This window comes from Balaenoptera physalus (genome assembly GCF_965194825.1).
Source record: "Balaenoptera physalus genome assembly, chromosome: 12".
Classification (NCBI taxonomy): Eukaryota; Metazoa; Chordata; class Mammalia; order Artiodactyla; family Balaenopteridae; genus Balaenoptera; species Balaenoptera physalus.
Genome location: NC_138897.1, coordinates 81,633,599 through 81,646,816, shown reverse-complemented (window position 1 = coordinate 81,646,816; position 13,218 = coordinate 81,633,599). Strand labels below are relative to the sequence as shown.

The window sequence follows — 13,218 nt, the reverse complement described above, 5'->3', positions numbered from 1 at the left end:
TGTCCCCCACCCCTTTCAAGATATGGGGATTGTTTTTTCTTTTACTGCTTTTGCTGTTTAATGAACCATAGGATGAGTCAGAGCAGCCTGGGGAGTGGGTCGGGTTTCGAACAAGGGCAAGGAGCATTAGCTTGACACTGTCAGTGCTCATTTATCTAACAAATACTACTTACTGAGCACTTACTGTGTGCCGACACTGTGGGATACAGTGTATTGAGCTTACTGTCATAAATAAAACACTCAAATATTCCTGTGCTGGTGGAACTGACATTCTAGTGAGGGGAGATAGACAACAAATGAAATAAATAAGTAAAATCATGTGTCACATGGTGCTAAGTGCTAGGGAGAAAAATAAAATAAAGAAGGAAGAAGTAGGGCTTCCCTGGTGGCGCAGTGGTTGAGAATCTGCCTGCCAATGCAGGGGACACGGGTTCGAGCCCTGGTCTGGGAAGATCCCACATGCCAAGGAGCGACTGGGCCCGTGAGCCACAATTACTGAGCCTGCGCGTCTGGAGCCTGTGCTCCGCAACAAGAGAGGCCGCGACGGTGAGAGGCCCGCGCACCGCGATGAAGAGTGGTCCCCACTTGCCGCAACTAGAGAAAGCCCTCACACAGAAACGAAGACTCAACACAGTCATAAATAAATAAATAAAAGAATGTGAATTTCTTTAAAAAAAAAAAAAAAGAAGGAAGAAGTAGAATTCTGGAGGCGGGTGCAATTTTAAACAAGATGATCCAAAAAGGCCTCACTGTGAAGGTGATGTTTAAGTAAAGTCCAAAAGGAAGTGAGGTAGTGGGCAGAGAGTGGAAAGGATTAAGCGTACCCTCTCTAGAATGTTGAGCTCTGAGATTTCGTCATCATCATCATCACCACCATCAAATAAAAATAACTAATGTTTATTGAGCACCTCTCATGCCTGTTCCAAGCAGAGACTGTATATATTGACTTGTTAAATTCCCAAGACAACCCCAGGAGGTAGATGTTATTGTCATCCACGTTTTCCAGATGAGGAAACTGAGGTACAGGGAGATTTAGTAACTTGCTCAGTCACACAGCAGCAGAGCTGGGATTCAAACCTAGGCAGACTGGCAACTATCCCTACCTCCTCCCTCCACTCTCACCGCCCTCCTTTTCAGGAAGGGACCCTACACCATGGTTAATTGCAGAACATAATCTCTCCCTGGTTGGGGTCCCACTGTCCTCCTCCTTTCTAGGGAGTCAGTGCTGTAAAGAGGGTGGGGTGCAGGGGGATTGGCCAACACATGAAACTCCTTCTGGGTCAGTTTAGAGTATTTCCTCTTCCTCCCCTGATTGTGAATCCTGTGCTGCAACTAGGGAGCCCTTTTCAAAACAGATCAGATCAGGTCATCCTTTTGCTTGTGAAACCACATTGCTCTTGGGATAAAGACAAGTTGCCACACCATGGCCCTGCAGGTACTATCAACCTCATCTCACACTGCGCTCCCCCCAAACCTGTGCTCCAGCCATGCTGGCCTTCTTTGATCCTGGAATACCACCACCTCAGGGCCTTGGCACATGCTGTCCTCACTGCCATAAATGTTCTTTTCTCCTCTTTTTGCTCGGTTAACTCCTATTCATCCTTCAGCTCCCAGGTCAAATGTCACTTCCTCAGGGAAGCCCTCCCAGATTACATCAGGTTTCTTTGTCACATGCTCTCAGAGACCTGTGTTCCTCTCTTTAGAACCCTTGCCTCAGGTTCTAATTATACATCCATTTGTATCATTACTGATTTATGTCTACCTCCTTGAGGGAAGGTACCAACTCTAAATTGTTTTCTACCATATCCCAACAGTGAGCACAGTGCCTGACAAATACTACTAATGACCAGATAGAAGATAAGGATCCCCCAACCAAATATCCCTCAGAAAACAGAAATCCACCTTCTATCCAGGTCCTTAAAATATTTTTTTACACTGTCAAGTGTCTCTCATTATCTCTCTCAATTTACTTTTTGGAATAACGGAATAGTTTATGTAAATTCTTTCTAAACTTTTCATCCATCAGGCTCCAAATGGTATCTCTTCCTTTTCCCATTCTTCAACAAAAGGTTTTTGCAGTAGATGACTTTTGTTAAAGTTATAAAACTTTCCTTACTTTTCTGGTTTGTTGATTATTTTAAAAATATGTGTCAGTGGCAGAAAAAAAAGTTTTTATGGATTAATTGATTATTTTATATAATATGTGATTTTAAGTATGGTTGTATAATATGATTGATGAATCAAATACTATAAATGGACATTTGACCATTTCATCTACATCCCTAATAGGTTTTGTTTTCTTTCTTTCAGCTCCTAACAGATTATTTTTTAAAGTCTGGCTAACCATTTTGTGCACGTTAGGAGGGACTGATTTTACTGGGAAAATGTGGAAATTGAAGGTCAACCTTGTATTTGGGGCCATCTGACCTTCATGGCAGTAGATAGTCAATAAATATCTATCAGCTGAATAGTGATGATTGTATGTTGAATGAATAAATGATTTTATGTTGACTGAGGGGACCCCTAACTTCAATGCAGAGGAGACTAGACATTCTTTTCTGAATTATCCCCCTAACAAAAATGAACTCAGATTTATAGCTTCATGCAATCACCTCCAAATGTGCACTTAACTCTTACGGATTATGTTCTGTCTTAGGATTTTTATTTCTTCAGTTTGGCTCCAGAAGGTTAAATGATCAGCAGCGAGAGGAGTCAGATCGAAGTCAACACCAGGAAGGACAATCATGCTGATCAGACCTGTCCAGCAATGTGTGGAATGACTTTGTAGGTGCTGAGCCAACCACCATGGAGGCATTCAAGCCCATTGGCCTAGGAGTGATGAAGAGGATTCACCCACGGGAAAGAGCAGCGTTCCTCCCAGAATGACCCATGGACCGGCTGCAACCAAATCGGTCAGGAAACTCTTTACCCTGCAGGTTACTGGGTACAACCCCAAACCTTCTGAATCAGAATTTCTAGGGATGGGCCTTGAGAATTAAAAAAAATATCCCAGGAGATTCTTGAATACGGTAAAATGTGAGAACCCCTGAAGTTAATGACTAGGCAAAATTAGCTCCCAGACATTTGGATTTCTCAAGTGAGTAAAATTCTCTTCCAAATTTTAGGGGAGCCCTCCCTAGGGCTGTCAACTTTTCTTGTTGTTGTTACTTTCCGAGGAAGGGCACTAAAATATTTTTTTAAAGAAAGAAACTACCATCAACTATTGCCAATGTTTCATTTTTAAAGAACATATTTTAACATTAAATGAGCAGAAAAGACAATGTCAGACTAAAGGAAAATCCGTTCTAGGAAAATTTAGTTGGCAATATTTTGCCTATCTGTAAAGGCCTAATTTTCCTTCTTTCATCAAGGCCAGTGGGAACTTTATAACAGGCCAGATCCATGTTTGGAAACCACTAGCATAAGCAAGTGATCTCCAAGAGCCTTCCTGAACTAGGAAGATCCAAAGATCTTAGAACGAGTTTGTACTGGCTACTATGAAATAACAACAATGGTGACGATAGGGTCCTGGGATCTCTGCCCATATGAACCAATTTGATCCTTATGAGAACCCTATAAAATACATGTTGTTGTTAACAGCATCCCCATTTTATAGTTGGAAAAAAAACCTGAGGTACTGGGGGCTTTGGTAACTGGCCAAGTCTGTACAGTTAGAAAGGGATGAAGTGCAGATTTGAACCCAAGGAGTCTTAGCTCTCATTGCTGAGCCCCTTACTGCTGGGGTATCCCACAAGCAAGGCAGGTTTTACAAATGCCTGGTACACACACACCCCTGGCTTGAGCCAACCAACTGGTGGTGCTGAAGAACAAAGAGCCCAGAGGTTTGCTCATGGCACATGCAGTGGGGTGAGGACAGAAGCCGAGGGAGAGGGAGATACCCAACTTCCCCCAAAGCATGAGCAGTAGCCTACAGAACCCTGTATGTTTACCCTGGGGCTCCCAGCTCCCCATGGGAATCAGCCACCTGCCGGTAGCCAGGTGTTCTGTGACTTGGAGCACCCACCTGGAAGCACTCACAGCCCCAGCTGCTGGGGCCCGACCAGGAAGGATGCTGAGGGCACAATTTTAACCGCCTGCTTTTTCCAGCATTTTGTCACATTCTGTTGGATTTAGGCTTTGTCGCTGCCTTTTCCTCTGGGGAGGGGAGGATGGTGCACATTAACTGAGTGGGAAGGGCATTTGCAGACCTCCCTGAAAGGCCCCTCCCTCTGAACACTTGCCTCTTAACCCACTGGCCCCTCTCCACATCCCCAGAATCACAACCGCTGAACCACTGCCAAGAAGGGTCCCATCCCCTGGTGTGGGCCCTGGTTCCTCCCTCTCCCCCATATCTGACCTGACTGAGCTACTGCCGAAGCCCCGCACCACCCCAGATCTTACCACCGTCTTTCTTCTACCACTTGGCCCAGGCGCCATCGTTGCTCCCCATCACCGGTCTCCTGGCTTCCACCCCGCCTCCTGCAGTCCTTTCTCCACTCAGAAACTGAAGTGATCATTACCAAAATTGTAAATTAGGTCATGTCACTCTCCCGATTAAAGCCCCCTTCCCAGTGAAATAAAATCCAGACTCCTTGCCTACCCTGGCAGGTCCTGCAGTCCCCAGGGCCCTCCGACCTCATCCCCCTCACTTTCCCCTCATCCCACTACACTGGTCTTCTTGCTATTCCCTCAAGACACCACAGTTGTCTCTGCCTTTGCACTTGCTGTTCCTCCAGCCTGGATCCTTCTGGCTCCTTCTAGAAACTCAGCTCTCAATCCAAATGTTACCATCTCTCCTGGCCATCCTTTTCATAACTAAATTGTAATAACTAAATTATCTCTCTTCCCCCACCCACTATTTATCACTCTCGATCATGTCATACCATTTCCTTCATAGCACTTAGCATGGTCTAAAACCATCTTATTTGTGTGTTTCCCTTGTTTATTGCCTTTGTTCCCCACTAGACTGTAAGCTCTAGGAAGGCAGGGAGCTCTGTCTCATTCACTGCTGAGTCCCCGGTGCCTGGCACATGGTAGTATACAATAAATATTTGAGAATGAATGAATGAAGGAGTAAATAAATGAAAGGGAATGAGTTTGCAGAAAGCAGTGGTTCTCAAAGTGGGGTTCCTGGAGCAGCAGAATCCTTATCACCTGGGAGTGATGTGTTAGACATGCAAATTCTTGGGCCCCACTCACTGAATCAGAAACTCTGTTTTAACAGCCCTCCAAGGGATTCTGACACAGGCTTACGTTTGTGAATCTCTGTCATAGAACCACCTACAGTCTCTCACCGGATCCCCTCTTGTGACTAAGGAGTGCATAACTGACTGGGTGGTCAGTCTTGTCGGGGGAAGGAGGAAGGAGTCAGCCCTGTGCCCTTGACTGACAACTGGCCTCTGCATGCCCAGGTAGTCTTCAGGCCCCAGAGCCATGCAGAGCACACCAAGGCTGGGAAGGGCTTTGGAGACCACTGTGTCCCTCCCCAGAGCAGGAGGGCAGGCAATTTGCCCAGAAAGCCACATCTCTGGCCTTTTGAAAGCGCCACAAAATCCCAAGCATTTGATTTAGCAGTAAGATGACCACCTCGTCCTGGTTTGCCTGAGCCTCTCCCAGTTTGAACACAGAAAGTCCTGCCTGCCAAGAATCCCCTCAGTCCCAGGCTAACTGGGACAGCTGGTCATCCTACTTGGAGGCCTGACTTGGGGTCTTGGGACTCACAAATGCATTTCCTTCCCAAGCCACTTTGGTATATCTGCATGGACAAGACTAAAGATGGGATGGGGAAGGGCAGCGGTTAGGACAGGAAGATAAAAAGAGATTGGGAGAAAATGCCAGTGGAAGGGAGACAGGAGAGGTCAGATGAGGGGGAAAAAAGGGGAGGAAAGATGAACCACAGGAAGAAAGAAAGGGAATTTTTAAAGGATGGGAAAGATGGGGAAGGGGATGGGTTGGGGGTGTGAAAAGGGGAGAGAGAAAGAGACAGAGACAGACTTAGAGACACAGTGCTATGGTGACAGAGGAAAACCTGACAGGTAGAGCAGGAGGGGACAGGGGCAGGCACAGGCTATGGGGCAGAATGGACCACACAGATGCCTTTTGGCAGCATCTCGCATGGAGGGCCTCCCAACAAACTTCAAGAAATCATCTCTCTTCTCAGCAGCCCCGGAATGCAGCCTCATCATCAATGGCTGGCACCAAACCTGCTTACCGAATCTATTCTCTACTGAAAGCTGCTTCCATTCACAAGTTGCTGCTTGTCATGGTGTAGATGCATTACAAGAGGAAAGAAAGGAGAGAAAGGGAGAGAGAGAGAGGAAGGAAGGAAGGAAGGGAGGGAGGGAGGGAGGGAGGAAGGGAGAGAGAGAGAGAGAAGAAAGAAAAAGGCAGCTGAATGAACTTAGATTATATTAAGAGATGTGGAGAAATTTTTTTTTCTTCCACTCTGCAAATAAATCCTTCACAAACCAAACATCATAATGATGCTGTCATATGAATTTCCTCTTGTTGATTCATTGCAGAGGGGTGGGCAAAACCCCAGCTTCTTGAGGCATGTTATCTTGCTCACTAGCTGGATTCCTAAGACAGAGTCTGACACAGCTCCATTGCAATAAGATTTAAGCGTGCATTATATGTCATTAAAACTAATGACAGCAAGACAATTACTTCGAAGAAACCACAGTGACATTGCATATGGCAGTCTGGTGCCTCGGCACTGCACAGTGGTGTCCCACATTTCCCTGGCCCAAATGGGAAGCTGTGTTGGGCTAAGAGGAACCAGGTCTGTTCCCTGGCCAGGCTGGAGGGCTGACCCTTGACGCCTTGACAATGAGCCATCCTACAACCTGAATCCCTGGGTGCTGCCTGAGAAAGAAGCAGCCCCCTGGAGCACTCAGCTTAGCAGGGAATGGGGTCAACCCTGGTAGGTCCAGCTTGTGCTCCCGTGTGAAACAGAGGGATCCAGTAGCAAAAAGTAAATGATGTGTGTTGAGGAAGCAACAGACCTCAGCCCCTCGGGGGATGATGAGGGTGGGGGACCTTGGCAAAAATTCTGAAGCTCACAACACACCCAGAGCTGTTATAACTAACACCTGTAATAGTGTTTTGCATTTCAAAAACTCCTTTATAGCACAGATCCCAGGGCCCTGTACTCAGAGTTTCTGATGGGACAGGTCCAGAATATAAGCCAAGAATTTGCCTTTCTAACAAGTTCTCAGGTGATGCCGATACCGCTGGGGCAGTGGGGGGGAAGGTGGCCAGGACCACAGTCTGAGAACCACTGAGTTAGATGAATCACCCAATTCAGGCAAATCAGTCTTGAGCATTGAGAGCTTTTTACAGCAGAATGTGAATCCAGCAGTGTTTGTCTTTCTTTGCCTTTTGCCCTCTCAGGTGAAACCTCAAGCTTAGTACGTGCAAACTCCACTCCCCATTCCCAAAAAGCACTCCCTTCACTTTTCGGAGAGGATTTTACAACTCCTCTTCACTGAAGTGTAAATGACTAATAAGGCTGGATGCATTATTCCACCCAAAAGCATCTTTATCCAAGAGCAAAGCCTAAAGACAAAGGATGAAACTTTAATGATGGAATTTCACATATCAGTGAGCTGAGTGTTTTAGGGTGACAGAGGAAGCCCTCTTTGTACCAACCCCCCAAAAGATCACATTTTGTAGGCAGCCGCTTACATTATCTAAGTCCCAAAGGGATTATGTCTTTGTCACTATTTTTTGCCAATGTCCACCATGGTACCAGGCACACTGTAAGTACTCCATAAATGTATGACACATGAATAAATGTCAATTAACACTCTTGACAAGAGGAGAGAGAGGCCAGTCCTTTGCCTGTAGCAGATCTGAGATGAAAGCCAAGCCCTTTTAAACTCTTCACCAATGACTCATCATAATCAACAAACAGTAACTAAGCACCTACTGTATGCAGCTCTCTTGCTGGACCATAGGCAAAAGGCACCTCCCCAAACTGACCAGTTCACTAGTCAATCGAGGTTTCATTCATTCATTCATTCATGCAAGTCATTGCTGAGCATTTGCTGTGTGCTAAATCTGACTCCAAAAAGGAAGATGGCACAGCCTTGGCCTGCAAGGATCTTGCCTTGTAGCATCTCAGGAGCCGTATGCAGGAGCATCGTGGCAGGGAAAGCACCATAGCAGGGAAGGGAGGGAAAGCTCAGGTCTCCTAGGAAAAATCCTTGGGCTCTGAGCTGGTGAGTTGAGATGATTCAGCAAAAGTCTCCCAAGGATTTGGAGGAACGAAAGACTCAGAGTAGTCAGGAGGGCTTCTCCTCCTGAACTCCTTCCTCCAGGGCCTACCCACCACACTCACAACTGCCCTGTTTCCTCAGGGCCTCACAGGCTTAAAGAAAGGAGGTCATTATGCCCATTTCATGGGTGAATAAACTGAGGTCTGGGGACCCTCAGCAACTGCACAAAGACCACATACAGAGTAAGTGGGACTGGAAGTCTACTGTCTCCAAGCCACATCCTCTTTCTCCTGGGTCCCAGAGCTGTATGCCTGGCACAAAGGATTCACCTTCCTCTATCCTGGCCCAGTCTTACTTTGGTCGGGGTGATTTCACTGTTACCATCACCAACAGCATCCCCATCACTCACATTTGTTGGACACTTACTCCTTGCCAGGCTCAGTACTAAGCACACTGCAAACATTAACTCAAAATTCTCACAGTTCCTTTACTATCCTTACTTTAATGATGGAGAAACTGAAGCTCAGAGAGATGATATGACATAACTAGAAAGTGTTAGAACCAGGATCTAAACCCAAGAGATCTATTTCCAGAGCCCACACTCTTCACCACCACACTGCACCTGAGGAAAATGAGGCTCAGAGAGGTTTAGGGTCTTGCCTGAAGTCACACAGAAAGGAAACATTGGAGCCAGGATTCAAACTCAGGTCTGGCTGCTCCCAGGGACCCACACTGCAGCCCCTGGAGGCTAAAAAGGCTGGTTAATGAAGCAGACAGGGGTGGGGAACAGCAAGGAGAGAGGGCTATTTCTGTGGTGCCTCCTTCACTCTCCCAGCACATCAAGGATCTCCATCCTGGGTGGCAGCTGAATAATTTAAGCTCATCGGCTCCAGCCCACCACTACTGGGTCCCAGATTTATTTTTATCCCAGGTTACAGCCACAGTGCTTAACAGAAATAAACCATGCTGTTCGCTTCTCATCACTTTTACATCAACTCCAATTTGTCTACCTTCATGATCAGCTCCCCTCTTGAAGGCGATAAAGAACAGAAGACAGATCCATATGTCATGGTGGTTTTTGTTAGAAAGTCACAAACTCTCTATGACCCACAGAGAGAGAGAGAAAGAAAGAGAGGGTTAAATAAAAGTAAATACCACAGCCTACAAATAAACCACCCTAACCAGACCCACAGCCTTAGATAGGCAGCCAGGATGTGTACAGGCAGCAAGAAAAGAGAAAAGGCAGAGCAAGCTGGGGAGACTGACTTCCCAGGCCACCGTTTTGGACTGCAGAATCTCTGGTCGCTGCCTCCCTCCCACCAGTGAGAAAGGAAATGTCCACATTTGTCTCCACGGTTATGCTTCCTGATTACCAGCACAGGATGGAGAAGAGTTGCTGAAAGTCCTCCCCCTGCACCCTGGCTGGGTGGGGGTAGTGGGGGCTGCTGGAGCCAGGAATGAGAGCGTAATGCCTTGTCTTTTATGTTGCTGTGCATGACTTACAGTGTGGTCTTGGGCAAGTTGCTTTCCCTCTTTGGGGACCGTGAAGGGTCAGATTAGATCAGAGGTTCCGAACTTGAGGTGCTCAGGTGGGCTACAGGGTATATGCATCTTTTCAGAGTGAAGGTTCTCAAAGGGGTCCTTGGTGTCTCCCTGGGATAAATCTCTATAGGGCCTTCAAGTGCTGCCAAACCTGGATGTGTATGCAACTGAAGCCATAAACAAAGAAGACCCCTCTCCAGATGGGCACAGGATTCTAGGAACCTAGCAAAGTTCTCAAAGGGTCGATCCCCATCCTGATTCACCCAAACAAAACCTCCTCAACACATAAGATAAATTCCCAAACACAGTGCTAACCATTCCTAGAAGCGTTGAGTGTGTGCACACACATGCACACTCATCACATAGTCATAGAACCTCGGAGCTGGAAGGGGCCTTGGGGTCACATAGACCAACTACCTCATTGCAAAGATGGAGAAACTGAGGCCCAGAAAGGGGAGGCAGAGCTGGGGCTGGAACCCAGGGCTCCTGATCCAAGTCCAAGGCTCTTTCCAGAAGATTCTGTTTCCCTTTCCCTGGTGCACCATAATGCACCAATTCAAATGTAATGAGGGAGGAGGGAGGGCAGCCTCTTGGATCTTAACCACCCCCAAGGAAGTAAGGCTGGGAGGCAGCAAATAGATGTTCAAAAACACCCACGTGTGGACAGCCCAGTCCCAGCTACCTCAGGTGGGCTGGCATGCACTGTGTGGCTGAACCAGTTGTTATAATATATATGTATAACTGAATCACTTTGCTGTACACCTGAAACTAACACAGCACTGAAAGTCAACTATACTTATATATAGAGAGATATATAAAACCATATAAATTTTACATATTATATACTCTATATATTCATATATATTCTACATATTATATATTAGAATATTAGATATATATTACACATTCTAATATATAATATATAATATTCTTCTATAATATATTATATATATATATTAATACCCCTGTACTGTATGGTTATATTGCACCGAGGCCCCTGTGGTTCCCTTGATACTCCCCCGTCCCCCTAAACGTCCCCATAATCCAGCAATTAAAGAGTTAACACTCAGCACAGCAGGGACCCCTAAGATCCCCCACTCCAGGGCCCCAGCCATGGTCCAGTCTGACCAGTTAATGGAAAGTTCAATATTTTAAATATCACCCATGGACAGATCCGTGGCTCCTTATTTGAACCAAATTTCCGCACATTCATCATTCACATTTAGGCTTCCCAGGGAGGAAACTAAGGCAACTTCCTCCTCAAGGTCACCCAACAAGGAATGCCTAGGAGTTTGAGGACCAAATCTTTGGTACTAACCACCAAGCATCCCTCCCCCTCTGCCTCACATATCTTTCCTGAGCAGTCATATGCCCCGGGATTTTGGTGTCCCCACTTGGCTCTGGGGCTGGAGAAAATGACTGAGTGGACTCTGCTTACGCTTGCCAGTCTCTGGGGCTGATATTTTATTCCTCCCACCTCCAAGACCAAGAACTGAAAGAGGAAATCCTTGGAGGTGCAGAACACTGAAGTGGCCCATGAGATAACAGCGAAGATGCTAAAAATAAGGACATTCATTTCCAGAAAGATAGATGTAATCAAAGCAGGAAGCAAAGAAAATCCCCTTTTGATGGGTCACAGATTAGCAGCAAAGGCATTTAAAATTAAATGTGAGTTTTGGACTCAGTTACAAGGGACCTCCCCTTCCCACTCGCTAACAGGTTGGTGAGGCTTATTCCATCAGAATAAAGAAACTAGAGCAGGGTATGGTCTACCCTGGAACAGATCTGAAGCTGGAGCCTGGAGCCTGGAGCCCTTCCCCAGAATCTGAACAAACATTGTTCCCTTCTTTCCCTACTCTGAGACAGACTCAAGGATAAAGTCCCCTGGGCTGGTGCACCCTCTATACAATCACTTACAGGTTATACCACCTGTGAAAATAAAACACTGTCTGCTCAGCAGACAGCTGACTGCTCCCCTCTGGCCTGCCTGACCACTCATTCCAAGCAAAATGTGGTCCTTTCATGTCTCCCAGTTCTCTCATTTCAGGAAGCTTAGAACAGCCAAGCTTGAAAAAAAAAAAACCACCACAATTAAATTATTCAGCTGTCCCTGGAAGATGGTACTCTCTGAGCCCAGTCCTATGCAAGACTCACTTGGTATGCCTAGGTTACCCTAGGCAAGGGTGAACCCTTCAGCCTTAGGTGACCGTGTCCCATCCAGAGTCAAAGTGCCCACCCACTAGATCAGAACACCCAGTGATCCCCCCATGCCAGGCTGGCCAGCCCCACAAAGGGTTAATTCACTCAGAGAACTGCTGGCTACTTCCAACAGCTTCTGCTGCAAGGGAGAGGACAAATTGGGCAGAAGCCACAATTTTGATCGCATTACTTAAAACATTAGCATATTTTACCCCCACCCTGGGCAGTGAGCAGAAATCTCATTTGGCTTTGGGGTGTTGCTTAAGAGATCAAACACTGCAGAATGTGGGGAAACAAACGTGGTCATTCCTCAACACCCCTCCCCTCCCACCAGCCCTCTATCCCACAAGCTCATGTACACATCTCCTCGCAACTGGGATTCCAATACCCCTAGCCCATTTGCACAGTTGAGAAGAATATCACTTACCGCGACACCAGAGGATTGCAGGGGGAATGGGTGAGCCAAATTCTTGCCAACTCCTCTCTTCCCTGCCGGGTGGGAAAATGCTAACTCCGGATGACTTGGTTTGAAAGCTCAGTGGAGATGCCTGAAAGAAAATTGTTCATTTGACTCTCCTACTCTTCCCAAAATAAAATCGAAGCAACTGCACACACACACACACACACACACACACACACCACCAACTACCCCTAAATCATGCAGGTCCATGATGAAAAGAAATACCACTGCCAGAAGAGGAGAAAACTCAGACCACTCAGTGGACAAGGCACACAGTGGCTCCCTCAGACTGCCCTCCACATGGATGAAGGTTTTTGCTCTGTGAATCAATCTCTCTCTCTCTCTCTCTCCTCTCTCTTTCTCTCTCTCTTCCTCTTTCTCTCTGTCGTCCGCGTCGACGACTCCGCGCTGCTGGCAGTAGACGTATCAATTGCTTCCCCAGTGCCGGAATCAGTGGCAGCTGCCGCCACTGCTGCAAAACCCGGTGTGAGCAAGGGAGGGGGCAGCAGCTTCCAGGCGCAAGGGGAACCGAGCCTGCCTTCCACCCGTGATTTAAGTGTGAGGTGCCTGGAGAAAGAGAGGTAGGAGGCCGCGAGGACAGATTGGGCGCACCAGAGATCCTAGCTGGTCGAAACGGCAATCAGGAGATTGGAGATCAGCACCGCGGACAGCGCTAAAACGCGGCGGCGGATGGGATGGGCGGGAAGCGAACCCTTAGGCTGCGGAGTCAAGTTACTGGATGGTAAGAGCAGAAAAGGGGGAGAGTCCAGGGGAGGTGGGGGAACAGGACTTCTCAAC

The 13,218-nt window shown here is 47.0% G+C and overlaps 1 protein-coding gene across 2 annotated transcripts in view; it reads right to left on the bottom strand.

Annotated features, from left to right (window-relative positions):
* RPH3A (rabphilin 3A) overlaps nucleotides 1-12,435 on the bottom strand; it is a 101,509-nt gene extending 89,074 nt beyond the window's left edge. Inside the window, exon 1 of one of the 2 annotated variants that reach the window (XM_082416487.1) lies at nucleotides 12,388-12,435. Coding sequence is in view for 1 of the 2 variants with exons in the window: in XM_082416488.1 (XP_082272614.1) it covers nucleotides 4,402-4,437 (36 nt within the window). In the remaining variant the exon portion in view is untranslated. Of the gene's footprint in view, nucleotides 1-4,401; nucleotides 6,326-12,387 lie in introns of those variants that run through there. The other variant, XM_082416488.1, reaches the window with a different exon arrangement.
* Nucleotides 12,436-13,218: the final 783 nt, after the last annotated feature.